Consider the following 26909-nt stretch of genomic DNA (forward strand, 5'->3'; position numbering starts at 1 on the left):
ATTAGTAACCCCTGCAATTATATTTTTGGGAAGGAAGACTTAATCAATACGACAAACATAAATCAAGCCCTCTCAAAAGACTGGGCCTGTCTCCTTATTGCCCAGAAGCCATGTTTAAAAGCATACACATACATTTGTCAGCATCAACATGGTTGCCTTAGCATTTGGTGGCAAAAGGAAGGCCTCACATCTACTGTTTTGAGTCAGGATTAACAAGACGCCAAGATTTCTCTTCCCCCAAAAAAACGATGTATGGATTTGTTATTTGAAAATGAACTTAGGTTGCCCAATCAGGAAGAGTTGAAATGATGCCTCTTGGTGATTCCCTAAAAAGAATCTTTTTTTTTTAATGCATCTGAGCTACAGACCGACTTCAACCCTTTGTGCACTCTCAGAAATTGCAATTTGTGGGGAATTATTATATGGCTTCAACCAAAGTTTCTCAGCCTTGGAGACTTGAAGACGGGTAGACCACCTTCAAATCATCAAGTTTGAGAAATAATGTCTTAGATTAGAACATCTGCCCAACAATATAGTGTTTCAGGGTGACTATTTTAAGATATGAAGTTGATAAGACAATTATAGCCTTAAGGTGCATTATATGCTTTACCTACTGACAACAAGGCCTTAAGCAGTCTGCAATATGTTATTTAAGTTCAGGTGTTCTCACCTTCCCACCACAGGATAAAAACTCACCTCTCTGGCCTAACCTTTATTTTATCAGTAAAAAGTGAATTTAGAGGTCATTTTGCCTTGCAAGGGAATATTAAAATCACACAAACACACGCACCTCCCATCCCTGGCTGCTATTTTCTCCCCCAGGGTTATGATGTATCTATCTGTGATCACCTTCAGAACACCTTTCCTTCACAGGCCGGGAAAGTAAGGCTGAGAAACGGCTTTGACACCCAGTGATGCAAAGCTGAATTGAAATCTTACTCCAAGCTCAGCCTCTCAATTTGGGTCAGTGGGATTCTCATCTAAAGTCACCCACAACCTTTCTCAAAAAAAAAGAAAGAAAGAAAGAAAGAGGGAAAGAAGGTGGAAATTAAGCATTAGACTGGGGCGAGCTAGGAATGGTCCCCACCAAAAATTAAAAATAAAAACTGCAGGAAGATGAAAATCCCCCCCCCCTGGTGTCCCTTCATGGCTTAAAATCCAGCATTTCTCACAGGGATCCCTGCAAACCCATCATCCTGATTGATCTAAAATTGTCATTTAGGATCTTTTAAGGGCTTTAAATGCACATTCACATTTTGACCCCATTTGCATGTGACTCCATCCTCTTCTCCATCTCTGCACTGCCTGGGGAAGGACGGGGGGGGGGGTTGATGACGGAGCAGGAGTTTCTTTCTTTATGACGTCACCGGACCAGGTCAGAGCAAGGGGCCCTTATTAAAAATAAAAGGGGGGGGGAGGTTGCAAGGAAGGCGACCTTCCAGGGGAGCCCCCCCTCCCGAAAACCTGATGCAAAATCTCCGCTGCATCCAGAGGTGGCCTGGCCCTCACCTGGTCGCCATAGAAACGGGGCCAGCCAGGTGTGGCATTCTGGCACTTACCCAATGGGGAGGAATGGGGGGGTGGAATGCCCCCCGCCCTCCCCTCCTCCCCCAACCCTGGGCAACCGGCCCCCTCCTGCTGCATCACGCGGGGGGGGAGGGGAGCTCGCCCGGGGCTGCCCAGGCCGGCTGGCCGAGGATGCTGGGGCGTCCGGCGCCGGGAGCCGCCTCCAGACCAGCCGCAGCGCGCAGGCCCGGGAGCTGCGGGGCGAGACGGACCCCCGGCCTCCCCCCCTCGCTTCTTGGCCCCCTCCCAGCCCCGGCGGGGGTCCCTCTGCCCTCCCGAAGCCCCCCGGCCGGAGCGCCTTACCTGCCGCGGGGAAGCGCAGCGCCGGCATCCCTCCCTTCCTGCTGGCGGAGGCTGCGGCCGCTCTGCTGGCAGGCGGAGGGCAGGACCGGGCGGGCGGCTTCTGCAATGCAGGCGCTGCTGCTCCGGCGCCGGGCCGGAGGCGGGCGGGCCAGCGGAGCCCCCTCCCGCCGCCCTGCAGCCCCGGCTGGGCAAGAAGCGCAAGGGCGGCCGCCGCCACCGCCACAGCCGCCGCCTCGGAGCAGCCACAGGACGGGACCGGCCGGCCGGCGGGCGGGCGGGCGGGGAGGAAGGCGGCCACAGCCCCCGCCCAGCCCCCGCCTTCACGCGCACGGAGAGGGAGAGGGGGAGGGGGAGGAGGAGGAGGAGGAGAGCGGGAAGGGAGGGAGGAGGAGGAGGTGGAAAGAGGGAAGGAGGAGGAAGAAGTGGTGGAGGGAGGAAGAGGAGGAAGAGGGAAGGGAGGGAGAAGAGGAGAGGAGGCAGAAAGAGGGGAGGGAGGAGGTGGTGGAAAGAGGGGAGGAGGAAGAGAGGGAAAGAAGAAGAGGAGGAGGAAGAAAGAGAAAAGAGGGAGAGTGGAGGAAGCGGTGGAGGGAAGAGAGGGAGGAGGAGGAGGAGAGGGAGAGAGGAGGAGGAGGAGGAGGAAGGGCGGCGGCGGTTCCTCTCCGATGCGCCCCAAGCCGTCAGCGGCGGAGAGGGGCAGCGAGAGGCAGGAGGGGCGTCTGGGCGGGGAGGGCGAGGCGCCGCGTCCTTCGGGGTGCCGGGATGGGGATTCACTGCCCTCCGGAAGGGCTGGGCTACAGCAGTGCCCATCCTCCCCTGCAAGCGGCGCTCGGCCTCCCGCCGCTCCCCGCGCCCAGTCCCCCGTTCTTACACCCACACCCATCATCCCCTCCCAGCTCCACCTCCTTCCCAGTTTGCAGAAGTCCAACTTCCACCCGCCCTGCATTCCTTTCTTCAACCTGGCCGTTTCAGGCTTTGCGTTGCAACTCCCATCCTCCCCCATCAGCTGAACCCAAAGGAGATGGGAAGGAAGAGGCCCCCAGAAGTGACTTCTTGCCCCCTTCCTTATTTTCCTTTTTTACCAGGGGGTAGATTGGGCTGAAGACAAAATCAGGACTGGCTCAGTTGGAGTGAGCAAAGTTGACTTGGAGATGGTCCTTCTTCATTCTTCATCAAACAGAAGTCTTCTTCTGGACCTAAGACAGCTTGAACTCCTCTTGTCCCAGCTGTAGTTGTTGGCTTCAGCTGGGGAGACTGAGATGAAGACATTCAGTAAAGACTTCTTTGGGGTCTTGGGGGGGGAGTTTGAGATGTAAACCCAGATTGATTCTGGGATTGGTCCTTGTTTCCAGGGTGGTCTTGGGCTCGCACCTCCATCTTCAGAAAAACCCATTAATTCAGGGCCAGAGAAGAGACCAAGGGCTGCCCATCCTTCCCAGTTGCTGGACCTTGGTGGGAGCACGCCAACCTGTGCAGCTGTGTCCACAAATCAGATTACTCAGGAGTAAATTAAGACAACACCTGGGACTTTGTTGGCTGAGGAATACTGGGAGTTAAAGTCCACAAGTCTTAAAGTTGCCAAGGTTGGAAACCCCTGGGCTAAGGAAAGTGGTGGTGATAGCCTTTCATTCAGAGTTCTTTATGCACAGGAAAATAGATGGGAAAATCCCATTGCCAATGAAAATTAAAGTAGGATTAAGGTAGATATGTCCATATCCATATTTATTTTTCCAAGTCCACTGAGATAATCCAGCCGCTTGATATGGGTAGCCAAATGTTGTGTTCCCACCTAAACCCCGAAACGACAAGACCTTCTTCTAGGAATCCAATTCTTGTGTTACCAGCTAGGAGATGATTGTTCATGGCAGCCAAATGGCCTGCTGCTCCAGGTGGAAGTACGTTCCTGCTGAAACGAGGACAAACACCATCTCCCCTCTCCTGAACGTCATGGCTGAGCCCCATATCTCCCGGCTTCAAGGCTGTGTATGTGGTCCTTGATTCTCTGGGAGCTTGGTGGCTTCCTTGCAGATGTTTCATTACTCAACCAGGGAACATCATCTGATGGATCATGAAAGATCTGCAAGAATCTGCCACTAAACTCACAGAGAACCAAGGACCGCACCATTCAACCCTGAGCTAGAAATATTCTCTTCTGGTGATTCAAGGTGTCGCGGTAAGGAGGGAAGTCCAGAGAGAGCAAGTCAACGTTGTGTTTTTGAACAAACCTCCCACTTGCGTCAAGAAACAACCCCAAAGAATTGCCTTCCTCAAGAGTTTGGCTGTTTGTCTTTCCTTTCGGGTGTCCCAGTTCCCCCAGGAGAGGGGGACTAGCCAATGGCAAGGATATCTCTGGAGTGAAGTGCTGAGCCAATACACAGATTTGTTGACTGATCCGTTGATTTCTTCTCTTGCCTATGCCTGGTATGCTAAGGAGTCTTCTCTGCAAGATCCAAGTTGAACAGAACCATCCTCGTCTATCCTGCTCATTCGAAGCCCAGATTAAGCCCAGTGGATTTACAGCTTACATAGAAGACTTTTGAACGCTCTACCACCTCCTTCTGCCTTCATTTGAGTCAGGATGGAACAGATCCTTTGCCAAGGGACTTCTAATTTTACTTTAAAATGTATTCATAGATAGATAAAACGGGCCTCTGTGGCTCAGACTGGTAAGACAGTCTGTTATTAACAGCAGCTGCTTGCAATTACTGCAGGTTCAAGCCCCACCAGGCCCAAGGTTGACTCAGCCTTCCATCCTTTATAAGGTAGGTAAAATGAGGACCCAGATTGTTGGGGGCAATAAAAGTTGACTTTGTATATAATATACAAATGGATGAAGACTATTGCTTGACATAGTGTAAGCCGCCCTGAGTCTTCTGAGAAGGGCAGGATATAAATGCAAATTAAAAAAAGATTTCACATGAAATTAGCCCCAATTTATGATTTGAAAAGCTGAGGGCAGCTCCCTCCTGAGTTCCAGCCCCATGAACCGCTCTAGCAATAAGGCATCTAAGTTGCCCAACTCTTGCTAGATGTCAAATAGTCCCAAACTGTGGACAGACACCAACAAGGAAGCAGAACTGGGGAAGGGGGTCACTATTAAGCTGCCTCTCGTTTCAAACAACTCTGGGCTTACAGGATAAAATTCAGGGACAAGAAAAGAATAGGATAGAAGGAGCTGGAAGGGACCTTGGAGGTCTTCTAGTCCAGCCCTCTGCTCAAGCAGGAGAACCTATACCATTTCAGATAAGTGACTGTCTAGTCTCTTCTTAAATACCTCCAGTGATGGAGCGCCCACGATTTCTGGAGGCAAGCAGTTCCACTGGTTAATTGTCCTCACTGTTAGGAAGTTTCTCCTTCATTCCAGGTTGCTTCTCTCCTTGATTAGTTCCTATCCATTGTTTCTTGTCCTGCCTTCAGATGCTTTGGAGAATAATTTGACCCCCTCTTCTTTGTGGAAGCCCTTCAAATACTGGAATACTGCTATCGTGTCGCCCCTAATTCTTCTTTTCTTTAGATTAACCAAATCCAAATCCTGCAACCATTCTTCATATGTTTTTGTCTCCAGACCTTTGATCATCTTAATTGCTCTTCTCTGAACTTTTCCCAAAGTCTCAACATCTTTTTTATAGTCTGGTGACCAAAGTCATCCCCTGCTAAAGTAGCCATGCCTATACAGCAACCTTGATGCCTCTAAACTCAAATCTTTTAATCATGTTAACATGCCGTTTTCTAAAATCCACATTCTTGCCCTTTCCAAGGCAGCTGCAGCTGCTAAAGACTGCCAAAATTTGGTGGTAGGTGTTTTGAAAAATAAGAACGAAATAAATGCCAGATGGAACTATTATCAGTACTTTACTAAAATGCAGGCATTGCAAGTTATCTTGAGAGGGAATGCCACTTCCTGTGTTGCATTACGCAAAGAGTGGGCAAATACAGAAACCCAGCAACCCTCACTTGGCACAAAGCATTTGTGTCTCTCTCTCCATGGCTCTGCCGTAGCCAAATATTCCATGCCACGCTTCCGGAGCAGCTTCGGACAGGATTTCTGGATTCCTTAAGCCTATATCTGGGATATTTTGTTGCTAGGGACAGCTGAGATCTTTCAATACAGGTACGACCACAATGGAACCCAAAATTCATGTTGCTAAGTGAAAGATTTTTAATGTTAAATGAATCTGGCTTCTCCATTGACTTTGCGGAGGATCCTGTGACCTCAGGACTCTGCGGCCGTCATAAATATGGACCAGTTGCCAAGCTGAATTTCCACAGGTTTTAAAAGTTGCCGAGGTTGGATACTCTTGGGATAGACTTCCTAAGTGCCTGCTCTGCTCGAGAGCGTTTGTTGTGTTTACATAACACTTTGAGCCCCTTGGGAACTCCCAATTACCTGCCCCAGGGGGAGAGTTTCTGTGCTGCTGTGTTTATTCAATGTTGCCAGTCTACTTATAATTTATTCATGATTTGGTACAGATAGTCCTCAGCTTACGACCACAATGGAGGCCAAAATTTCCAACTCGTTAAGTGAGTTTTGCCTCATTTTACGACCCTTCTTGCCACCGTCGTTAAGCGAATCTGGCCTTCCCCCCATTGACTTGGCTTGCTGGCTGAGGAACTCTGGGAGTTGAAGTCCACAAGTCTTAAAAGAGCCAAGTTTGTGCCCTATCCTGATGCCCAGATTTTTCTCCCAAGTACAACTGTGGAGACAAGACCACCATCTCTTATCTGTGCATCCTGTTTTCTCCTCACTTTAATGATCTTTTTTCTTAAATGGTGTTTGGTTAACGGGAATCTCTGCCCAATTGTGGCCAGATGCCTTTGAACCCTGAGCCTCTCTTGAGGGGAGTTAGGGGTCCCCTTTCACCTCGGAGGGTCTTCCTATTTGCTAAGCACCTGTTTTCTATCCTAAGAATGGGTTTTAAATGGTTTATAAAAATGTTGACCAGCACTGGAGCCAAGTCAAAACTTTGGGCTATCCCACTGCAGGGATTTTAAAATGTTTGGTTAGTCAAATCATATTTTAAATTGCCTCAAGAGCCTATGGTTTTTCCAAGATTCTTCGAGATTTCCATTTAACTTTGAAACCGAAAATAGCAACCCTAAGTATTATTTGCACGGATTTATGAAAATGGGCATGTAGAAAACTGTCTCCAGGGTCTTACGAAGCAAACCTGCGCCTTTTATTTGGAAGAGGGAAGTGGGGAATAATTTTCATCTGTTCTTCTATAAACCAACATTTCTGATACCTCCAGTGGGCTAAAAATAACCGCCTTTTTCTTACCCAGAAGTGCTAAGGCTGGCTGTTAAATTCCACAGTGCTTCCTGACAAGTTGATGATTCACCGCATCACTTTATTTCATTTTAATCTCCTTTTCTTGGAACTAAACCCCTGATGTTTTATCATTTCTTCAGCCAAGTCCGCTTTCTCAGACAAACGGGGCACCCAAGGGGGGAGGGGCAACCGGGTCTCATGCCGCATTGGAGAAATTTTGGGCTTAGGAGTTACATTTCAGGGTTGCATGAAGATTAAGCAAAGGAAACAGGCGCCTGGCCAGCAAAGTTTGCTCTATGGAAGGAAAGTTCTTGAAAGAAAAATGGTTTCCTGCTAACAAATTGAGAATTTGTCCAGAAACCATCAGTCCTTTTTTTTTTAAAGTTTTTTATTAATAATACAAATTAAAAACATTGGACATGGTTTCACTTCTCCGGTTTAAACATTTTCATCAAGTTTTACCTTGCAACAGATACACTTCCATATTGCTTTACAAGTTTATACTATTTATCACATTTCAAACACGTAAGTTCTTTCATCTGTGAAGGTTACATCAGTACCAAGTTCATTCCTATCTATCACAGAAAACTTTAACATAAAAATTTCTAAACATTCAACTCATCAATAGTCCCTTATCTCGGCATTCCTCCTCCTCTCCATCCAATAATAAAATTTATTCCACATTTCATAATACTCTATTTCACTCTTATCCTTCAGTTCCAGAGTCAATCTGTCCATTTCCACACAAGTTAATATTTTAGCTAATACTTTTTCTATGGAGTCTCTTTATTTTTCCATTTTTGTGCAAAGGCCAATCTCGCTCCTGTTAGTATATGTAGCATTAGATATGTTGTACCCTTGTTATATTTGCTCTTTATAATGCCCAATAAAAAGATTTCCAGTGTTAATTCTATATTTTGCGTTCTTCCAGCCATTGTTTTATCTGTTGCCAAAAATTTTTAGTTTTTGGGCATTCCCACCACATATGATAAAAGGTCCCAGGCAAGACTTCACACTTCCAACACATCAGTGAATAATTTTTGCAAGACTTGTGGGTGGGAGATACCCCCTATAGAACATCTTGTATAGATTTTCTTTATATGCGGTAGCTAGAGTAATTTTTAAATTTCTTTCCCATAAATCCTGCCAATTGTCTAGATCGATGCCCAAGCCAACAATTTTACCCCAAGTTAACATGGTCAGAAACCATTAGTTCTAAGGCAAAGTTTCTCAACCTCAGCCACATTAAGGTGGGTGGACTTTTAACTCTCAGAATTGCCCCAGCCAGCCAACACCATTGTTAATACTTCTGTATTCAAGTATATTCGCCATAGAGCAGGGATCTCCAACCTTGACAATTTTACAACTTGTGCGCTGGAGGAATTCTGGGTGTTGAAGTCCACAAGTCGTAAAGTTGCCAAGGTTGGAGACCCCTGCCATAGAGTATCTGCAGCAGAAAGGCATTGCAAGAGCAATTGCAACTTGTTTGCCTACTTCTGGTTGCAAGGCTAAATGGGCTCGCCTGCCACCAGGTGGTGCCATGCCATAACATACATTTCAGGTAGATTTTGCACAAAGCAGCTCACCCAAACAAGGACACCCTGGCTGGATGCAGAGCACTGGAAGCAGATTTCCAAATTAGGACAGGACAGGACAGGATAGGACACGATGAAGAAGGAAGGAGGGAGGGGAGGGAAGGGAAGGGAAGGATAGACCAGGGGTGGGCAACAGTGGATCAGGAGCTAAGACAGCTGAGCTTGTCGATCAAAAGGTCGGCAGCTCAGCGGTTCGAATCCCTAGTGCTGCCGTGTAACGGGGTGAGCTCCCATTACTAGTCCCAGCTTCTGCCAACCTAGCAGTTTTGAAAGCATGTAAAAATGCAGGTAGAAAAAATAGGGACCACCTTTGGTGGGAAGGTAAGAATGTTCCGTGCGCCTTTGGCGTTGAGTCATGCCGGCCACATGACCACAGAGACGTCTTCGGACAGCGCTGGCTCTTCGGCTTTGAAACGGAGATGATCACCGCCCCCTAGAGTCGACAACCACTAGCACATAAGTGCGAGGGGAATCTTTACCTTTACCGTATTCTATTTATGACAGGCAGGAATTCTGGGAGTTAAAGTCCATTGGTCATAAAGTTAGCATAGTTGCCCACCCCTAGCATAGACTATACCAAATTAAGTGGAGTAGAGTTCATTGTGGTGCAAGCCTGCAGTATTTCTACCTACATATTGTACGCAGGTATAAATTGGAAATGGGGTTTGTGCTGATTAATTTACCAAACCAACCTATAACCGATTTAGTTGGAATGAAGTATTGGAGGAGTGGCTTTGTAACTTCTGCTATCCTGATGCAATGGGAGGAGAATTCCCTGTACCCCACATAGCTGGCCCTCCCATTGAGTGTGTTGGGTAGCCTTCGTATCACAGGGCATCCTTCATTGTTGTGCAGTGCGCTTGTCGTTCTGCAGAGTGACTGCTTGTTTACCCATTATTATTCATGGCTGCACTTGCAATGTGTACTCAAGGCAGCGCAGAGGAGGGCATTTCAACATGACATATTTATGGGTCACCCTCAGGAGGTCAAGCACACATTGCCCAACCAGCTGCCTGGGAGATCCACAAAGGGCTCAAACTTGATCTCCTCTGCCTGAATCCAGCCTCTGAATTCCTACCCCACATGGACTGCACTCTTTATTTCCCTTCAGATTTTAACTTGTGCCAGCTGCAGATGTGTTCCATCACAACTTCTGAGTTTTCAACCACAGAGCAGAGGAGTGGAAGACTCTTCTTGTGAAATATCTCTGGACTCTGTCCAATATGCAGTGTGGGTTCCAGACAGATGAGCTGTATTCAAGAATTGGTCTGGCAAAAGTTTTGTATGCCCTAGTTTACAGTTCAATATTACCGGAGAAGAAGCTACGCAAGATTAGGTTAATAACTCTTAAGGCTTTTTTAGCAATGCTGTTACAGTGAGCTCTGGCACTTAGATCATTTGAGAGGAGTACTCCAAGGTCTCTGACAGAATGAGGGTCGTCTGTTAGGTGGTATCCGTCCAGCTTCTATTTTGTGTTCTGATTTTTTTTGCCAATGTGTAAGACAGAGCATTTGTTGGTTGAGATTTGGAGTTGCAGGGTGAACAATGGCAATTGTCACTGTCTTTGAAATGACAGCAGTGGACACGTGTCCATGTTAGGATGTTTTTTTCCTAATTGTTTCTTGGTAGAATTCGAAAAGGACTTTCTGTATTTGCATCCTCCTGCTTTTTGCTTTTCTGATTTTTTGGGGGCTGGCTTATGGTGCCACAATAATACAACTCTTGGTGGGGTGCTCAGCTTGGGCTCTCCATTTGGTCAACTGGTCAACTGGTGGAGGATTACATTGGGATGGTGGCCTTTGAATTGTGCATCTTGTCCAGAAGTCACTAGTGACAGCTGCTCATCCACACTGAAACTCCCTCAGATCTCCTCCTCCTCCTCCTCCTTCCACCTGCTGAATATCCCAATTCTCTTTCCATCTCTAGGCCAAAAGCTCATATGTCACACTCTTGTTCTTTCACAGCTCTCCTTTAATGTTTCCCAACCTTGACAGCTGCAGGTGTGTAGACGTCAACTCCTAGAATCCCCCATCCAGCCAATTCCAGGAGTCAACGCAGGGGTGAGATGCTCCCGGTTTGGACCGGATCAGCCTCTCTGGTAGAAATGGCGGCGGGTGGTTCAGAGAACTGGTAGCAAAAATCTCTGCCTCCACCCCATGCCCAACTGAGCCATGCGATCGTCAGAGCCTTTTTTTTTACTTTTAAAAGCATTTTTAAAATGTAAAAAAGCAGAAGTCTGCTAGGCAAAAAATGGGGGGGTGAAGGCAAAAAAAAGGGGGGTCATTAGAGAGAGAGGGAGGGAGGGAGGGAGGGATGGAAAGAGAGAGAGAGAGAGAAAGAAAGAAAGAAAGAAAGAAAGAAAGAAAGAAAGAAAGAAAGAAAGAAAAAGGGAGGGAGGAAAAAGAAGAGGAAGGAAGGACTACAAAACTGGCACTAGACGCAGCTTCAGAGGATAATCTAGGGCTGGAAGGGACCTCGAGGTCATCTAGTCCAACCCTGCTGCAGCAGGACATTGTTAGTGAGTTTCTGTCTTTTGTTCCCCCCAGTCACATAGCCACGCCCACCCAGTCACATGACATCCCCCCCCCCCACCAAGCCATGCCTACAGAACAGGTAGGAAAGAAATTTAGATTTCATCACTGAGTCAACGTCCATATATTGTATCTTCAAGCTGCCAAGGTTGAGAAATTTAAGAATTTCATGCCACTCCCATCTCCAAGCTAGAAATCCAAGTCGGGGCCCTTTAAGCTTTTGTTCTGCTTGCCCAGGATCCACTTTGCATAAATACTTTCAAAAGGCAAACAATACAAGTCCAAAACCACAAAAATTCAGTGCAGGAAAAGGAAATCTGGTGCACAGATACTAACAGGTACCTGGCCAGCCAAAGCAGAGAGAGAGAGAGGCCAGGTAAATTGGAAAACATGTCCACCTCCAACGTTGTTTCTTCTGCAGGGGTTGACCAACCGCACTTCAGAAGGTCAGAACAGCTCCACAACTTTAAACCCACAATCTGCAATTTCTGAAGGGGAGGGGGGGGCTGTTCGTTTCCCAGTCGGGACACTTGGTAACTCAGGCCCTTTTCTTTTTTTTTCCTCAGAAAAGTTCCAAGCCAAGACCCTCCTCTTTCTCCCCTCAGCCACAGCTGGTGTCTGAGCACCCTCCCCCTCCTCCTGAGGTTCCTTTGCTGGAACCTCAACCAGGCATCTGGTCTCCAGCAAACGTCTCTCTCCCAGGAACGTCATACAACCTGGTTCAACAACCTTGTCCACGTAGGTTATCTTAGTGTCAATAAGGAAGAATGCCAATAATGAATCAAGGCTTTTACAGTTACAATCACAATCTTTATGGCTAGAATTCTTCCATAAACTGTGTTTGTAGTCCTATTAAAACAGGATGTTTCCTCGCAAAGACTCATCCGAATGCAGTTGGTGCACATCGCTTTAGCATCTTGGGACTCCCCCAGGATCTGCCCCTCCGTCTAGAGATTCCTGGGGCGAAGCTTTCGATGTGGGCCTGAAACTTTCTGGTCTAGACTGACCTGCCTTGGGAACATGGATGGAGCAACTTATTTGCCTCTTCAGCTCAGAAGATGGTTCCTTATCTCCTCTTTCCCAACCCTTCTTCACTGAAGGACCAAGAGACTGAATCTGGACCCTGCAAACCAGGAGTGCAATGCTACCGGTTCGGAATGGATCAGGAGAACCGGTAGCAGAGATTGAGGATCGTTCGCTGTACCGGTAGCAATTGCTGGCTGGCCGCGACCCCAAACCGGTCCACGGCCCACAGCCCTGCCAGGCTTCCCTGCCTTCCACGCTGCCAAACTCATTGTTTGGAGCATCTAAGGAAACGTCTTCCAACTCTTCAAGATCGACTTTAAGAGCTCTGAGAAGCCGACAGCAAAAGTAGTGGCAGCGGACGGGGGGGGGGGGGGGCAACAGACTTGTGTGTGTGTGTGTGTGTGTCTCCCTCCTCAGTCCTCCTATTCTGTCCTCCCTCGCCTCCATCCGAACAATGGCTTAATTAGCCGGCACTATCAGCTCTGGCAGCAGAAGAGCGAGCGTCTGCCAAGTGTCTCTGTTATCTCCCTCAATGCCGATAAGTCAAACAGAACTTCAGCTCTTAGTTAAGCAGTTAATTTGCCTGCTACGAAAAGACACAGCAGCTCTTGCTGCCTTTATATCCTGTGGGGTATGGCTCCATGACTCAGCACTTCCTAGGCCTGCCCCACCCCTGCTTCTGTTGTTCCTGCCTCTCCTGCCTATGGAATCTAGGGTCCAGCCAGGCCTGATTGCCATCAGCTGGATCTGGAGGTGTGGCCTGGGGGGGGAAAGAGTCAGGGGACGGAGGCCTCGTTATCTCTTCCACCTGGCCTGCCTCTGGCTCCTGGAGCTGAGCCAGGGAAGCCGGTGCCCCCAAGGTAAGTCCTGACGGCTCTTCCCCCTCACTTTCCAAGTCACTTTCTGGCAGGAGGCTCGGCTCGGGGGGCGCAGACACAATACCTCCTTTCCCAGGTGACCGCTAGGGCTTCCCCGCCTCCTCTTTTTCCTAAGAGGGGTGGTGTCTGTCTCCAAGTCCTTGCAGGGGGACACACACACGGACACACACCCATCACCCCTGCTGCCACTACTTTTGCTGTCAGCTTCCTAAAGTCAATCTTGAAGAGCTGGAAGATGTTTCCTTAGATCGCCAAACAACAGCAATCTAAGGAAATGTCTTCTTACACCTTCTCCTCCCCATTCCCCCCCCCCCACATTTTTCCATTTCTATGGCTGGATTCTGCTTCTGCAAGAGAAGGCTCCAATGTTTGCTTGGGTGGCGGAGGAAAACTCAAAGCATTGGGGGCTTCAGAAGGGCAGAATGTGTTTCAAACTGTGCAGGTCCTGGCTCTAACGGTGAGTGATGTCAAGTTGGCCACGCCTACCCGGTCACATGACCACCAAACCATGCCCATCAAGCCACGCCCACAGAACCGGTAGCAAACATTTTTACATTTCACCCCTGCTGCAAACTCTAGCTTCTCCCAGGGAGTGGTAGGCCTGACCAGAAGACCTTGAAGGTCCCATCCAATCCTATGATTGTCAAGAAGCTCATTTAGTGAGGACCAGGGGTGGGTTCCAAATTTTTTTACTACCAGTTTTGTGGGCATGGCCAGCCAGCCATTACTACTGGTTCTGCGAGCGACTACATATTCTTACTACCGTTTCTCCCGAACCGGTGCAAACTGGTAGCAACCCACCACTGGTGAGGATCTCTTGATTAGGATCTGACTTGATTTGGGTCAACACAAAGAAGGCTATCTCAACATTTCCCATCTTTGCAAGCTCTGATTCCTCACCTGAACCCACTCACTTGCATTTGGTTTTAATTTTTTTTTCAACACACAAACACACACAATTTGGCTGCAAGAGAAACAATGACTATCACGTCTCAGCAGAACCTGGAAGGGGTTAAAAGACAGAGCTAGTTCAGGTTGGCCAAGATTCTCTGGTATGTATCAGCTGGGCCATTTATGAAATGTTGTTGCGTGCATTGTCCTTTGTTGATGGTTTTATGCTCAGGAAGATTCTCATAAATCCATTCAGGTACATTTTTCGGAGGCCGCCCTTCCTCTTGAGCTTAAATAGGAAGGTGGATTTTCGTCTTGGCTGAAGTAGACTGCTTCAAAATAAGTGGTGCTTGTAAAAACACCACCGATTCGAATCAGATAGCCATTGCTGGTAACTTATTAATAGGAAAGAACAGGCTGCCTCATTAAAGTATCGTCTGAGTAGCATTTCATGTGCAATTTAGCAGTCAGGGGAGAGACCATTTCTGGTCTTGCCAACTCAGGAGGCCACGTTAGCATTGTTTGCTCTACCTGGTCTGATTCTGGGAGGAGAAAAGAAGTGGGGGGAAGAGGGGGGAAGAGGTCACGTGGGGAGATGCTTCATCTTCTATGAATCAACTGAGTTTGCAGCTTCAAAGTCTCTAGGAAAACTCTTCCCACCTACAACCACAGGGAAGTAGAGGCCCCAGTGAAGACTTTAACAGATTAACAGAGTTGGAGGGGACCTTCTAATCCAACCTCCCCCACCCAAGCAGGAGATCCTACACCATTTCTGACAGATGGCAGTCCAGTCTCTTCTTGAAAGTTTCCAGGGATGAAGCTTCCAAAGGCAACTTCCAAAGGCAACTTTGGCTCCATGGACTTTTTAGCCAAAACAGGAGGGAGGGGGAATCAAAGTCCTCCACTTAACAAGTTTTTTAGTGACGGTACAAAGTTACAGTGGCACTGAGAAAGGTGACTTATGATCGTTTTTCGTAGTTATGACTTTTACAGCATCCCCAGGGTTTCGTTAGTCTATATTTTACTAAAAATAATAAAGTTATATTGTGGTTTTTAAAAAAGGAAGTGGCTATCGCACTTAGTGGGGCTACGGATTTTTCTATGTAATATTTCATGGAAGAAGTTAGAAAACCTCACAAGGCATCACTTTTCAAACATCCCTCTGAAGGTCGAACTGCAGAGTTACCTCTGGGCCAACTGACTTGCTGATCCCTTAATCAATTAATCTTTAACATCTTTAATCTTTAATCTTTAAACTGAAGAGTGAAGATCTTTAAAGATCTTTAATCTTTAATCTTTAAACTGAACAGTGGGGACAGAGAATTAACTGATAACAGAAAATTTCTGTCCCCAGCAATCGAAAACTAAAAGGGTTATCAGTGCATGTATCATAGATGTCTGTATGAGTAAGACTATCAGCCCTGCTATCAAGCAAAACCAAGCATTTAACAGTGAGTGCCATACCATGTGCACTAAACCAACAGGTGGCAAGAAAGTAGGGGCAGTCAGGCTCAACACAGGTTATGTAGACAGTAAACACAAGGTCAGTCCAAATGGACTCAAATGTCTATACACCAATGCACAGAGTATGAGGAATAAACAGGGTGAATTAGAAATTCTAGTAAATGAGGGCAGATATGATATTGTTGCCATTACGGAAACTTGGTGGGATGAAACTGACAAATGGAACATACAGCTAGAGGGATATAAATTATTTAAAAGAAATAGACCAAATAAAAGAAGAGGTGGAGTTGCACTATATATAAGAAATAATTACATCTCTACAGAAATAGAGCACAACAATGATGATAATCATCTTGAATGTATTTGGGTCAATATAAAAGGGGTGAAAATTGATATTGCCATAGGTCTACACTATAGGCCACCCAACCAAACAGAGGAAGTAGATGAACTTTTTGCTAGTCGGCTAACTAAGGTACGTGGGAAGCACATCACAGTAGTAATGGGGGATTTTAACTACCCTGACATCATCTGGGAAACAAACTCTGCACCAAGTGGAAGATCCAACAGGTTCCTAACAAACCTAGCAGACAACTTTGTTTCCCAAAAATAGAGAAGGCGACAAGGGATCAGCCATACTGGACTTAATTCTCACTAACAGAGATGAAATGATAGAAGGTGTTGAAGCTACAGGAACCTTGGGGCAAGTGACCACGCAATATTGGAATTCAACATTAAGCAAATACAAGTAGTAGAACAAAGTCAAACTATAGTCTTGGACTTTAAGAGAGCTAATTTCAATAAACTTAGAGAGAGCTTGAGAAGGATTCAATGGATGAGAATCCTCAGGGGAAAACAACTCAAGAAGCTTGGGAAATTTTGAAAAGTGAGATTATAAAAACACAGTCTAACACACTACCAATGAAGAAGAAAATAATAGATCTCAAAAGAAACCAGCATGGATGCATAAAGAACTATCTGACAAATTGAAAGACAAAAAGGACAAATATAAAAAGTGGAAAGAGGGGCAAATAACTAAGGCAGAATATCAGCAAATAGCCCGAGCCTGTAAAGATGAAGTGAGGAAAGCTAAGGCTCACAATGAACAAAGGCTAGCGACAAAAGTAAAAAATAACAAAAAAAGTTTCTTCCAACATGTTAAAAACAAGAAAAAAGTCAAGGAAACAATTGGCCCATTGCTGGGAGAAAGTGGCAAGAAGATGACAAGCAACAGGGAGAAAGCAGATCTACTTAACTCATTTTTTGCATCTGTCGTTACACAAAAGGAAAAAACAATCCAACCTATCAAAAACAGCACCACAAAAAACAGATTAAAAACACAAGTTAAAATAGGAAAGAAAATGGTAAGTGAACACCTGTCTACCCGAGACGAGTTCAGATCACCAGGACCGGATGGATTACACCCCAAGGTTCTGAAGGAACTGGCAGACGTGATCTCAGAACCACTGAACTATATATTTAAAAGATCCTGGAGCACAGGGGAGCTGCCAGAGGGCTGGAAAAGAGCTGATGTAGTTCCCATCTTCAAAAAAGGAAAAAAAACAAATCCAGGAAACTACAGACCTATCAGCCTGACCTCAATACCGGGGAAGATTCTGGAAAAGATAATCAAGCAACGAATCACCGAACACCTAGAAGCAAACAAAATAATAACCAAAAGCCAACATGGGTTTGTCAAAAACAGATCATGCCAGACTAATCTTATTGCATTCTTTGACAAAATGACAAAATTAGTAGACCAGAGAAATGCTGTCGATATAATTTACTTGAACTTCAGTAAAGCATTTGATAAAGTAGATCATAACCTACTACTAGATAAAGTAGAAAAATGTGGGTTAGACAGCACTACCACCAGATGGATTCATAACTGGCTGACCAACCGCACTCAACGTGTAGTCCTCAACGGAACTACATCCACATGGAGGGAAGTATGCAGTGGAGTACCCCAAGGCTCTGTTTTAGGCCAAGTACTCTTCAACATCTTCATCAATGACTTGGACGAGGGGATAGATGGGGAACTCATCAAATTTGCAGATGATCCCAAGCTGGCAGGAATAGCCAACACTCCAGAAGATAGGCTCAAGTTACAGAAAGATCTTGATAGACTTGAATATTGGGCGCTATCTAACAAAATGAAATTCAACAGTGAAAAAAGTAAGGTTCTACATTTAGGCAAAAAACCCAAAATGCACAGGTACCGTATATGTGGTACCTTGCTCAATAGTAGTACCTGTGAGAGGGATCTTGGAGTCCTAGTGGATAACCATTTAGATATGAGCCAGCAGTGTGCAGCAGCTGCTAAAAAAGCCAACACAGTTCTGGGCTGCATAAACAGAGGGATAGAATCAAGATCACGTGAAGTGTTAGTGACACTTTATAATGCCTTGGTAAGGCCACACTTGGAATATTGCATCCAGTTTTGGTCGCCACGATGTAAAAAAGATGTTGAGAATCTAGAAAGAGTGCAGAGAAGAGCAACAAAGATGATTAGGGGACTGGAGGCTAAAACATATGAAGAACGGTTGCAGGAACTCTGTATGTCTAGTTTAATAAAAAGGACTACGGGAGACATGATAGCAGTGTTCCAATATCTCAGGGGCTGCCACAAAGAAGAGGGAGTCGGGCTGTTCTCCAAAGCACCTGAGGGCAGAACAAGAAGCAATGGGTGGAAACTGATCAAGGAAAGAAGCAATTTAGAACTAAGGAGAAATTTCCTGACAGTTAGAACAATTCATCAGTGGAATAACTTGCCTGCAGAAGTTGTGAATGCTCCAACACTGGAAATTTTTAAGAAAATGTTGGATAACCATCTGACTGAGATAGTGTAGGGTTTCCTGCCTGGGCAGGGGGTTGGACTAGAAGGCCTCCAAGGTCCCTTCCAACTCTGTTGTTATATTATAATCTGATCCATTAATTAATTCATCAATTAATATTCTCTACGTGCCTGATCTATTGAATCCAGTGAGATTTACTCCCTGGGAAGCACGTTTGCAACTGAACCCAGAGTTGAGTTTCTTTCCAAAAATTGTCCACTTCCTGATTCCTCTAGTCTGGGAACATTTTGTCCCCGCCCATCCAGTAATTGTCTTCTGAAGCACAAAGCTTCACATAACCTACACCTAGACATCTGATCCACATCTCCTTTGTGAAGCTGCTAGAACCTCATATTGCTTCTGAAAGGTCACCAAACAAGCTGAGCAATATCTCCTCAGCTTCTTTCTGTTGGTTCATGGCTGTGATATGCATGGCCACACCTCTGGAGTGAAGAGATGGGAGACCCTGGGCAAATGGGAAGGCCATGTCTCTCACTCAGCCCCACCCCACCTGAACTCTACCTGCAATTCATCACAGCACTCAGGTTACACTTGCGAACAAGCCAGCCAGCCAGATATGAGGAAGGACTTTCCTTCAGCGCTCAGGTAAACCACCTGTTTTCAGGAGATGCTGATTGCAGCACGACAGCTTTGAATCTTTCAGAGGAGTTTGGAAGCAGAGGTTTGGATTTCCAAAGCTGGAGACTCGGTTGCTCTTGGGAGCCTGGAAGATGCATTTGGGGGATAAAAGATTCCTGTGTCAGTTCCCACACCTGCTGGCACTGGGGACTCTCCTGTTGCTGGCCACAGCCATGCTGAAGTACAGCCATTGGCAGTGTGACCCCAGCTATCTGGAGAGAGACACCACGGACCCCCGAAGTCAGTTCTGCAAGGACCAGTTCTACCAGTCAGTGAGGCTCTCCTCCATGGAGAACATCAGTTGCTCTGGGATCAGCAGAGGGGATATTAAGGCTATGGGGGACGCTCTGGTGAGCAAGTTGCAATGGAAGAGCAAGCGGTTGGCCTTAGATGAGATGTTCTACTTGAACCTAACCAAGGATTGTCAGAACTTCAGAGAAAAGAGAAGATTCATTGGGTTCCACCTGAGCGAGGAGGAAGAAAACTTCCCTATTGCTTATTCCATGGTGATCCATGAGAAGATCGAGATGTTTGAAAGGTTACTGAGATCCATCTTTGTTCCTCAGAACGTATACTGTGTCCATGTGGACAGGAAATCTCCTGAACTTTTCCAAAAAGCCGTTCGGGCCATTGTCTCCTGCTTCGACAATGTTTTTCTGGCTTCTAAGCAGGAGAGCGTGGTGTATGCCTCTTGGTCGAGGGTCCAAGCCGACCTGAACTGCATGAAGGACCTGCTTCAAAGCAAGGTGCGTTGGAGGTACCTCCTGAACACCTGTGGGACCGATTTCCCTATCAAGACGAACACAGAGATCGTCAGAGCCCTAAAACTGCTGAATGGGAAAAACAACATGGAATCCGAGAAACCTTCGTCCCATAAAAGGAACCGCTGGAAATACCACCACGAAATGACCAATGCCATCGTTCAGACCAAGGTGACAAAGAGCCCCCCTCCCCAAAACTCCCCCATGTTCACTGGCAACGCCTACATCGTGGTCACCAGGGAGTTTGTCCAGCACCTCTTCAAAGACCCGACCGCAAGGCGCTTGATCGAATGGTCCAAAGACACCTACAGCCCCGATGAGCATCTTTGGGCTACCTTGCATCGCATGCCAGAGGTGCCAGGCTCGATTCCTTCTAATGACAAATTTGATCTCACAGACATGAATGCCATTGCCCGGCTGGTGAAGTGGTCCTACAGCGAAGGGGACGTCAGCAAGGGAGCCCCTTACCCCCAGTGTACCGGAGCCCACCGGCGGGCGGTCTGCGTCTATGGATTTGGAGACCTCCGCTGGCTTCTCTCACAGCACCACCTGTTCGCCAACAAGTTCGACCCCAGCGTGGATGACTACGTCATCCAGTGTCTGGAAGAGTATCTGCGCCACAAGGCCATCTATCAAAAGCCCCTTTGAGCACAGCCCACCACATCCATCAAGGAAGAGAGACAAGGGGATCCCTCTAACAGCAGGACAAACAAATTGTGGGTCAATCGGATGGGCGGGACTTCACGCCCTAGGAGACCTTCAGCATTCTGAAGGCCTTCGTGGTCCTAGATCTGACATTCAGGGACGTTGCAAACCACAAGGTAGGGAGATCATTTTTCCCTCCAGGGGTGGAAGGGGGTGGAAGGGGACTTGTGCAACTTCACTTGTTCAGTTTCTGCAAAACTGGCAGCGTGAGTTAGATTGATGAGTCATTCTCCTGCCCTGCGTTGTGTTTCCTTGCGGGGAAAAATGTGGCTCTGAGGAACACAAGTACTTGGATTCTGTCCTTCTATATTTTTAAGGGATGGTGGAAAGGAGAAGGTGGCATTTGATCATTCCTTTCCATTGGTCTGTTTTCCATATGTGGGAAATACACAGCTGTGATAATTGTGCCGCGCTGATCGGGTAAGAAGGACTGTTTGGGAAGGCATTCATCCAGACCCCACTTCCTCCTCCTCCTCCTCCTCCTCCTCCTCCCCACCCCTTTACAGCCTCCAAGGCACCGGATTTGCATCCAGCTTACTGTGTAAGCAAATTGGCATCTCATTTCTCATCACAGCTCTGCCTTTCGCTCGATTTTCATTTCCAAGTGGCATCCAGTGTCAAAAGAAGATCTTCTTTTTTATGTTCTCTAGGAAGCTCATGAGCTGTCTGCTTCCTGGTGATAAGAGTCTGCATAAGCCAGAATACTTTCTTGAGTGTCCCAGGTCACACAGATACTGCCAGCTTATAATGCCAGTCTGTTCTTGCCAGAATTGCCCGTCCCCTTCCTCACCCTTCTTTCAGCAAGTGCTAAGGTTTTCTTAGCTTTTTCTTCTCCACTGATTAGAAGATGTTCCTTTAGCTATCTGGAGAATCCTGGGCATTGAAGTCCACTCTTTTTAAATCATGCTTCTGAAAATTGGTTAGATGGAAACTAACCAAGGCAAGAAGCAACCTAGAACTAAGGAGAAACGTCCTGACAGAACGATCAGTGGAACTACTTGCCTCCAGAAGATGTGGGTGCTCCATCCCTGAAGACTTTTAAGAAGAAATTGGATAACCATTTGTCTGAAGTGGTGCAGGGTTTCCTGCTTGAGTGGGCAATTGGACTAGAAGACCTCTAAGGTCCTTTCCAATTCTATTTATTCTGTATTCTGCATTGAAGCCCACCTCTCTTAAAGCATGCTGGCTGGGAAATTCTTCCAAGTTGACATGGTTCAAAAACACGGGGCTAAGTCTAGCTTTTAAACCAGCTTCCACATTCAGATTGTCCTAACACAAACTTAGAAGATAGGATGGGTGCATGAGCTAGTTGGGGAGAGAACATTTGTAGGGATGATGGGAAGTGTAGTCCAAGACCTCTGGTAGACACCAGATTAAAGAGGAATGAGACAGAATCTTTTGTTGAATTCTGCTCTTTGTCTCTATTTCTGTTTATAGATGCTACAATGTGCCATGATGTAATGAAGGTGCTCAAATACGTTTTAGGATTGCTAATGAAGCCATACGTATTTCCATGTATGTAAATCCAGGGTCTAATGTCACACTGCGTTTCCAGGGGTTTATTTATGGATGTGCCAATGTTTGTGTGTCTACACCCAAAAAGGCCACACTGTTAAAAAAATTCAGAATAAACTAAAGCACAATTTCTGTTTTTGGTTTTTGTGGGAACTTTGACTCTTATCCTAAATCCAGGAGGAGGAAAACTGTTTGATGATGATCCAGGGCAATTTGCAGACTCTTTTTTTTTTTTTTGGGGGGGGGGGGGGGAGAAATGTCTATGGAGATTCTCAATTATCCAGGTCATGGTTGTCCCTAAGTTCAGAACTGACGAAGCTTCTCGGATGAGAAGCGAAATGTTTCCAAAGAAAAAACAAAACAAGAAAGTCCAGTTGCCTTTTGGACAAAAGCAGCTGTGGGACTTTTCTTTGGGGACTGTCACCTTGAACTGGAATAAGAAATGGGCCTTAAAGCCAAACAGTTGAGTAGCCAAGTTGCTCTCTCCATCTGTTTGAGTGGATCAAAAACGGGTAAATGCCAACCTGCAACCTCTCCCCCTTCCTTCCGTCCCAGTTCCTTCCTTCCTTTCTTCCCAGACCCCAGCAGCCCCTCCTCGCCTCCTCTCCAAGAGAATAGCTCAGCAGAGCAGCCGATCCTTCTTCTGGTGCCCTGAACAACTCCTGGTGTGGCAACAGCTTAATTCCCACAGCTGCTGCTGCGCAACGCCAAGTCCAAAGGACGCCCTTCTTACAAAACTACAATTGTGTGCGGAAAGGATCTTTATCCCTTTCTTCTTTTTCTGCATCACCTGTTTTATTGCACTCTCGTTTTGGGTCCCCTTTGCCAAGCATCCAAAAGGCAGACCCAACCGAAGGAGCCTATTTGAGAAGAGTTGTCTTCTACCTGGACTTGGGAGGGGGAAAGATTGCTGCCCACCTGCCACACCTGCACAGAGGTTTCTCAACTCCCTGGTAGTTCACAGGAGGCTACTGTTGTGACCCAGGCCCAAGTAGGTAGTAAGAAACTCAGTCCATGAAAAAAAACAAAAAACTTTATTTGAACAGCTGAGAATGACTTCATTCCCAGCGTAGTTCAACTCAAATTAAAGCAAATTCCTCTGAACACAAATTCTTCAGTTCTATCGCAAACCCCGGTCCAATTAGGCAAACTGCCAAAGGCCTTTCTTGGCTAATGTTCAGAAGTCACAAAAATAAATGTAAGACGTAGATGAAGCAGAAGACGAAGCTACCAATGTTGTTTTCTGGCAAAGAGCCCAAACGCCGTTGCTGGTCCTTTTTAAGCCTTATGGGAGGGGCCAATTATCTCTTGGCCCTACTCCCCAGTTGTCCTCTTTGCTTTAGCTGCTTTTGCCTTCTGGCAGCTCTTCTCATGCGTGCATTAAGAACAGGCTCCTCCTGTTCCTCTGCTTCACTACTATCAGGCTCTGGAGGCTCTGGAGTCTGCATCTCACTTCCCGATGGCCCTGGGCTCACCTCAGCCTCATGGCTGTCCGACTCCGTTGCCAGCTCCACAGGCTGCTGGTGGACCACAACAGCTACGTTTGAGGGATGCAAGATTTTGGTAGGTTTGATAGCAGCGCTCAAATCTTCCCCAAATTTTTAGCATTTGAAGTCAAAGAGGGAAGCTAGGCATTAATGAAATAATATTCCTCCACCCCAACACACTTGACAAAGCTGGTGTGCAGAGGCCCCTTTCATTACAACTTGTAAATGTTTGAAAACTGGCACGGAGTCAAACCACCAACTCACCTGTTCTGATTTCCCTTTGCAGCTTTAAATAGTTCCTGTTCTCTATGGGCCCCAGCTGGCCAGTCTCAGTGAGGGACTTTGAAGGTTCAGGTGAAGTGGCTCTCCCCAAAAAAGCCATAATGTCAGGTGCCAGTAACCAGGAGTTTCTGTAAACTTCCAGACACCGAAGCTGAACCTCAAATACTTTGACCACCAAATGAGAAGAGAAACTCCCTGGAGAAGACCTTGGCGTTGGGAAAGATGGAAGGCAAGAGGAGGAGACCACAGAGGAGGAGATGGTTAGATAGGGTCATTGACACAGTGAACATGAGTTTGGTCAAACTCCGTGAGACTGTCGAGGACGGGGGGGGGGGGGGAGAGCTGGTGTGCTGTGCTCCATGGGGTCATGAAGAATCAGATGCAACTTAGCAACCAAACAACAAATGTGTAAAGTTCAGGTACTATAGGGAAGAATCAGGTCAACTAACGGTCAAAGCTAAACTGGTGATAGACAAGGGTCAACTGAATTCAGGGAAAGGGGGCTAGACTTGGGTATCTTGTGGCTGCACATCAACTCCAAACTGGTGACATGTTTAACCCTGCCATTCAGCTGAGCCTGTGGGGTTAAATAGGTCAGTAGTCTGGAGTTGTTGTGCAGCTGCAAGACACCAAGTCCAGCAGGCCCCCCCCCTGAATTCCATTAACCCTTCTCGATCGCCAATTTAGCTTTGACCGTTAGTTGACTTGTGTAGAGGTAATCAGAGTGGTCTTTCTCCAAAATTCTTCCTCATACCCACTTCCTATTCTCTTAAGTCTGGCCTCGTTGGAGGAGATTGAACCAGATCATCCTGTTGGTCTTTTCCAACCCTATAATTCTAGGGCTTTGCATGTTTCTACTAGAGTCAATGGTGATAGAAATTCCATACTTGGATCCGGCTTTATTGGCTCCCCTGCCGATAGGTAAACATTGTAAAGGACAATATAACAGCACCACCTCACAACCAGTCATTCATTGTAGCAAAAGCAAAACTCTCTTGCACACAGTGTTGCAATCAATGTGCTGGAAAGGAAGCATAACTACATGGCAAATAAGCTGCTCAAATAACTAGTCATCTCAAACCTCAAAATTTATTTTGCAAGATAACACCGTGTGACGTAGAAAGTCCTTCTTCCCCCACCCCCCCACCCCCTTCCAAAAAGAGCAAACAAGCCCAGCCTCTCCCTGGAGGAAATTACTCAAGACGGTCATCAAAGGAACAATTGTTTGAGTAGAATTTTGCCACCAGTCATGGAAAGTGACATGAAAACACAGCAAACCCAATGAAGCAAAATTAAGCTGGTAAATCAGTTCAGGATTAGATACTCCCTGCCAATTCTGGTTTCTTTTACTATATGCTCATAAACTAGATGCTCGAGGGTTGACATCAAGCTGACCGGTCCATGGTTACCGTCTCAACAACTTCACCCACCTCCCTTTCTTTAATACGCCCCCAATTTTTAGCTCAGTTAAACCTCCCTTTGCCCTGCAGTCCTCAATGTAGGACTGCAAAGCAGCAGTCCATTATGGACCGACGTCATGACTGTTGAATGCTTGATAGTGTGACCACAGAGGGGGCACCATTGATCAAATCCAGGTCATAAGTCTTTTTCACGTCAGTTGTTAAGCAACCGGTCAGGGGCTATCTATACAAGAGGTTCATTTTGTTATCACGTGTGTGTGTGTTGAGTCCACAGCTGGTGCCTTGAGTCATTATGATGTAAGATTTAAAGCAGGGGTATCCATCCTTGGTCACTTTAAGGCTTATGGACTTCAACTCCCAGAATTCCCCATGCTGGCTGGGAGTTGGAAGTCCACATGGCTTAAGGGAGCCAAAGTTGGATAGCTGTGCTTTAGCAAGAAGGAATTTAAATGCCTCCAGCAGACAGCTCGGAAGACCCCAACCAAGTAAGGCAGCCAAAAACAAATGGCAATCAATCGTAATTTATTCTATCCGCCACGAGCTTCTGCAAATGTGGTTTAGACTTTCGGATTTGTAAAGTCCTTCTGAAGCAGGGCAACCTGTTTTCACATCCTTCATGTGCCTGTCACAATATTGTAGGGTTGGGGGTTTTTTCCCCAAGAAATTTCCACTTGGCCAAAGCGTTTTTAAAAAATCATTAATCTGTGACATCTGGCAGCCATCAGATCTCCAGCTACGTTCGCTGAAGCATTGCTAAGTGTTCTAAGTGTTGCATGCAGAAAACAAGTGCCCGTCTGAAGCTTTTTGTAAAGGACTCAGCCGCTGCCCAACCACCACACACTTCAGGGAAAAAGCAGTCCTAAAAGCCAACGAGGAAAACAGACGTGCCTAGCCTTGTCAAGAGGGCATAAAGGATATTCATCATCTTTGGAAATTAAGTATGTTGCTATGCCCACAATCAAATAGTTACCTTATGGAACAGGGAGATGGTTTAACTATTTAGCAATAAAACAGAAACCAGCCAGGGAACATCTTATCTGAGAAATCTGAGTTCTCATTGGCTGCAGAAAAATGTGCAGCTCCAGGGAGCAATGCTTACTTTCTGTTGCAAATATACAAGCTGATTCCTTCATCGCTACTCAGCACGCTTGGAGGAGTCCATTAAGGCAGAATTCAGGTTGCTGAACTCCCAATTTGGGATTCAAGACTAAACTTGGGTTGTTGATTCTCCCTAGATTAAATAACGGTGATTTTAAAAAGGAGATGGGGTATGTAATGATCCCGACACTGAATAAATACAAGTGGCAAACATTTTTTTAAAGGACAAGAATAGAAGCCATTCTTAAATTTGGGTTTAAAGCATACCAAGAGAGATTGGCTACATTTTTAGTTTTTTCCTGAAGGCCATCACTCTGCTAAACAAATAATTCCCTCAACACTGTCAAACTATTTACTAAATCTGCACTACTATTAATCTTCTCATAGTTCCCATCACCAATCTCTTTCCACTTATGACTGTATGACTGTAACTTTGTTGCTGGCAATCCTTATGATTTATATTGATATATTGACCATCAATTATGTTGTAAATGTTGTACCTTGATGAAGGTATCTTTTCTTTTATGTACACTGAGAGCATATGCACCAAGACAAATTCCTTGTGTGTCCAAACACACTTGGCCAATAAAAATTCTATTCTATTCTCTATTCTACATTTGCAAAGCCCCAAGACTGGCAAAATAGTGAGA

The 26909-nt window shown here is 46.2% G+C and overlaps 2 protein-coding genes across 4 annotated transcripts in view; one reads left to right on the forward strand and one right to left on the reverse strand.

Moving 5' to 3' along the window:
* The window catches only part of OTUD7A (OTU deubiquitinase 7A), a 46929-nt gene extending 44524 nt beyond the window's left edge, over positions 1 to 2405 (reverse strand). For all 3 annotated transcript variants that reach the window (XM_058156553.1, XM_058156552.1, XM_058156551.1), the window contains exon 1: positions 1870 to 2405. The gene's annotated coding sequence lies outside the window, so the exon portion shown is untranslated. The remainder of the gene's footprint in view (positions 1 to 1869) is intronic.
* Positions 2406 to 18698: 16293 nt separating this feature from the next.
* GCNT3 (glucosaminyl (N-acetyl) transferase 3, mucin type) lies at positions 18699 to 22139 on the forward strand. Its single transcript, XM_058156727.1, has one exon. The coding sequence runs from the start codon at positions 19083 to 19085 to the stop codon at positions 20397 to 20399; it is 1317 nt and encodes a 438-aa protein (XP_058012710.1). The 5' UTR covers positions 18699 to 19082; the 3' UTR covers positions 20400 to 22139.
* The last annotated feature ends 4770 nt before the right edge of the window (positions 22140 to 26909 follow it).

This window comes from Ahaetulla prasina, chromosome 13, assembly GCF_028640845.1.
Source record: "Ahaetulla prasina isolate Xishuangbanna chromosome 13, ASM2864084v1, whole genome shotgun sequence".
Lineage (NCBI taxonomy): Eukaryota > Metazoa > Chordata > Lepidosauria > Squamata > Colubridae > Ahaetulla > Ahaetulla prasina.

Coding starts and splice junctions, on each gene's coding strand:
- GCNT3 (XM_058156727.1), top strand. CDS start 19,083: ATGCATTTGGGGGATAAAAGATTCCTGTGTCAGTTCCCACACCTGCTG.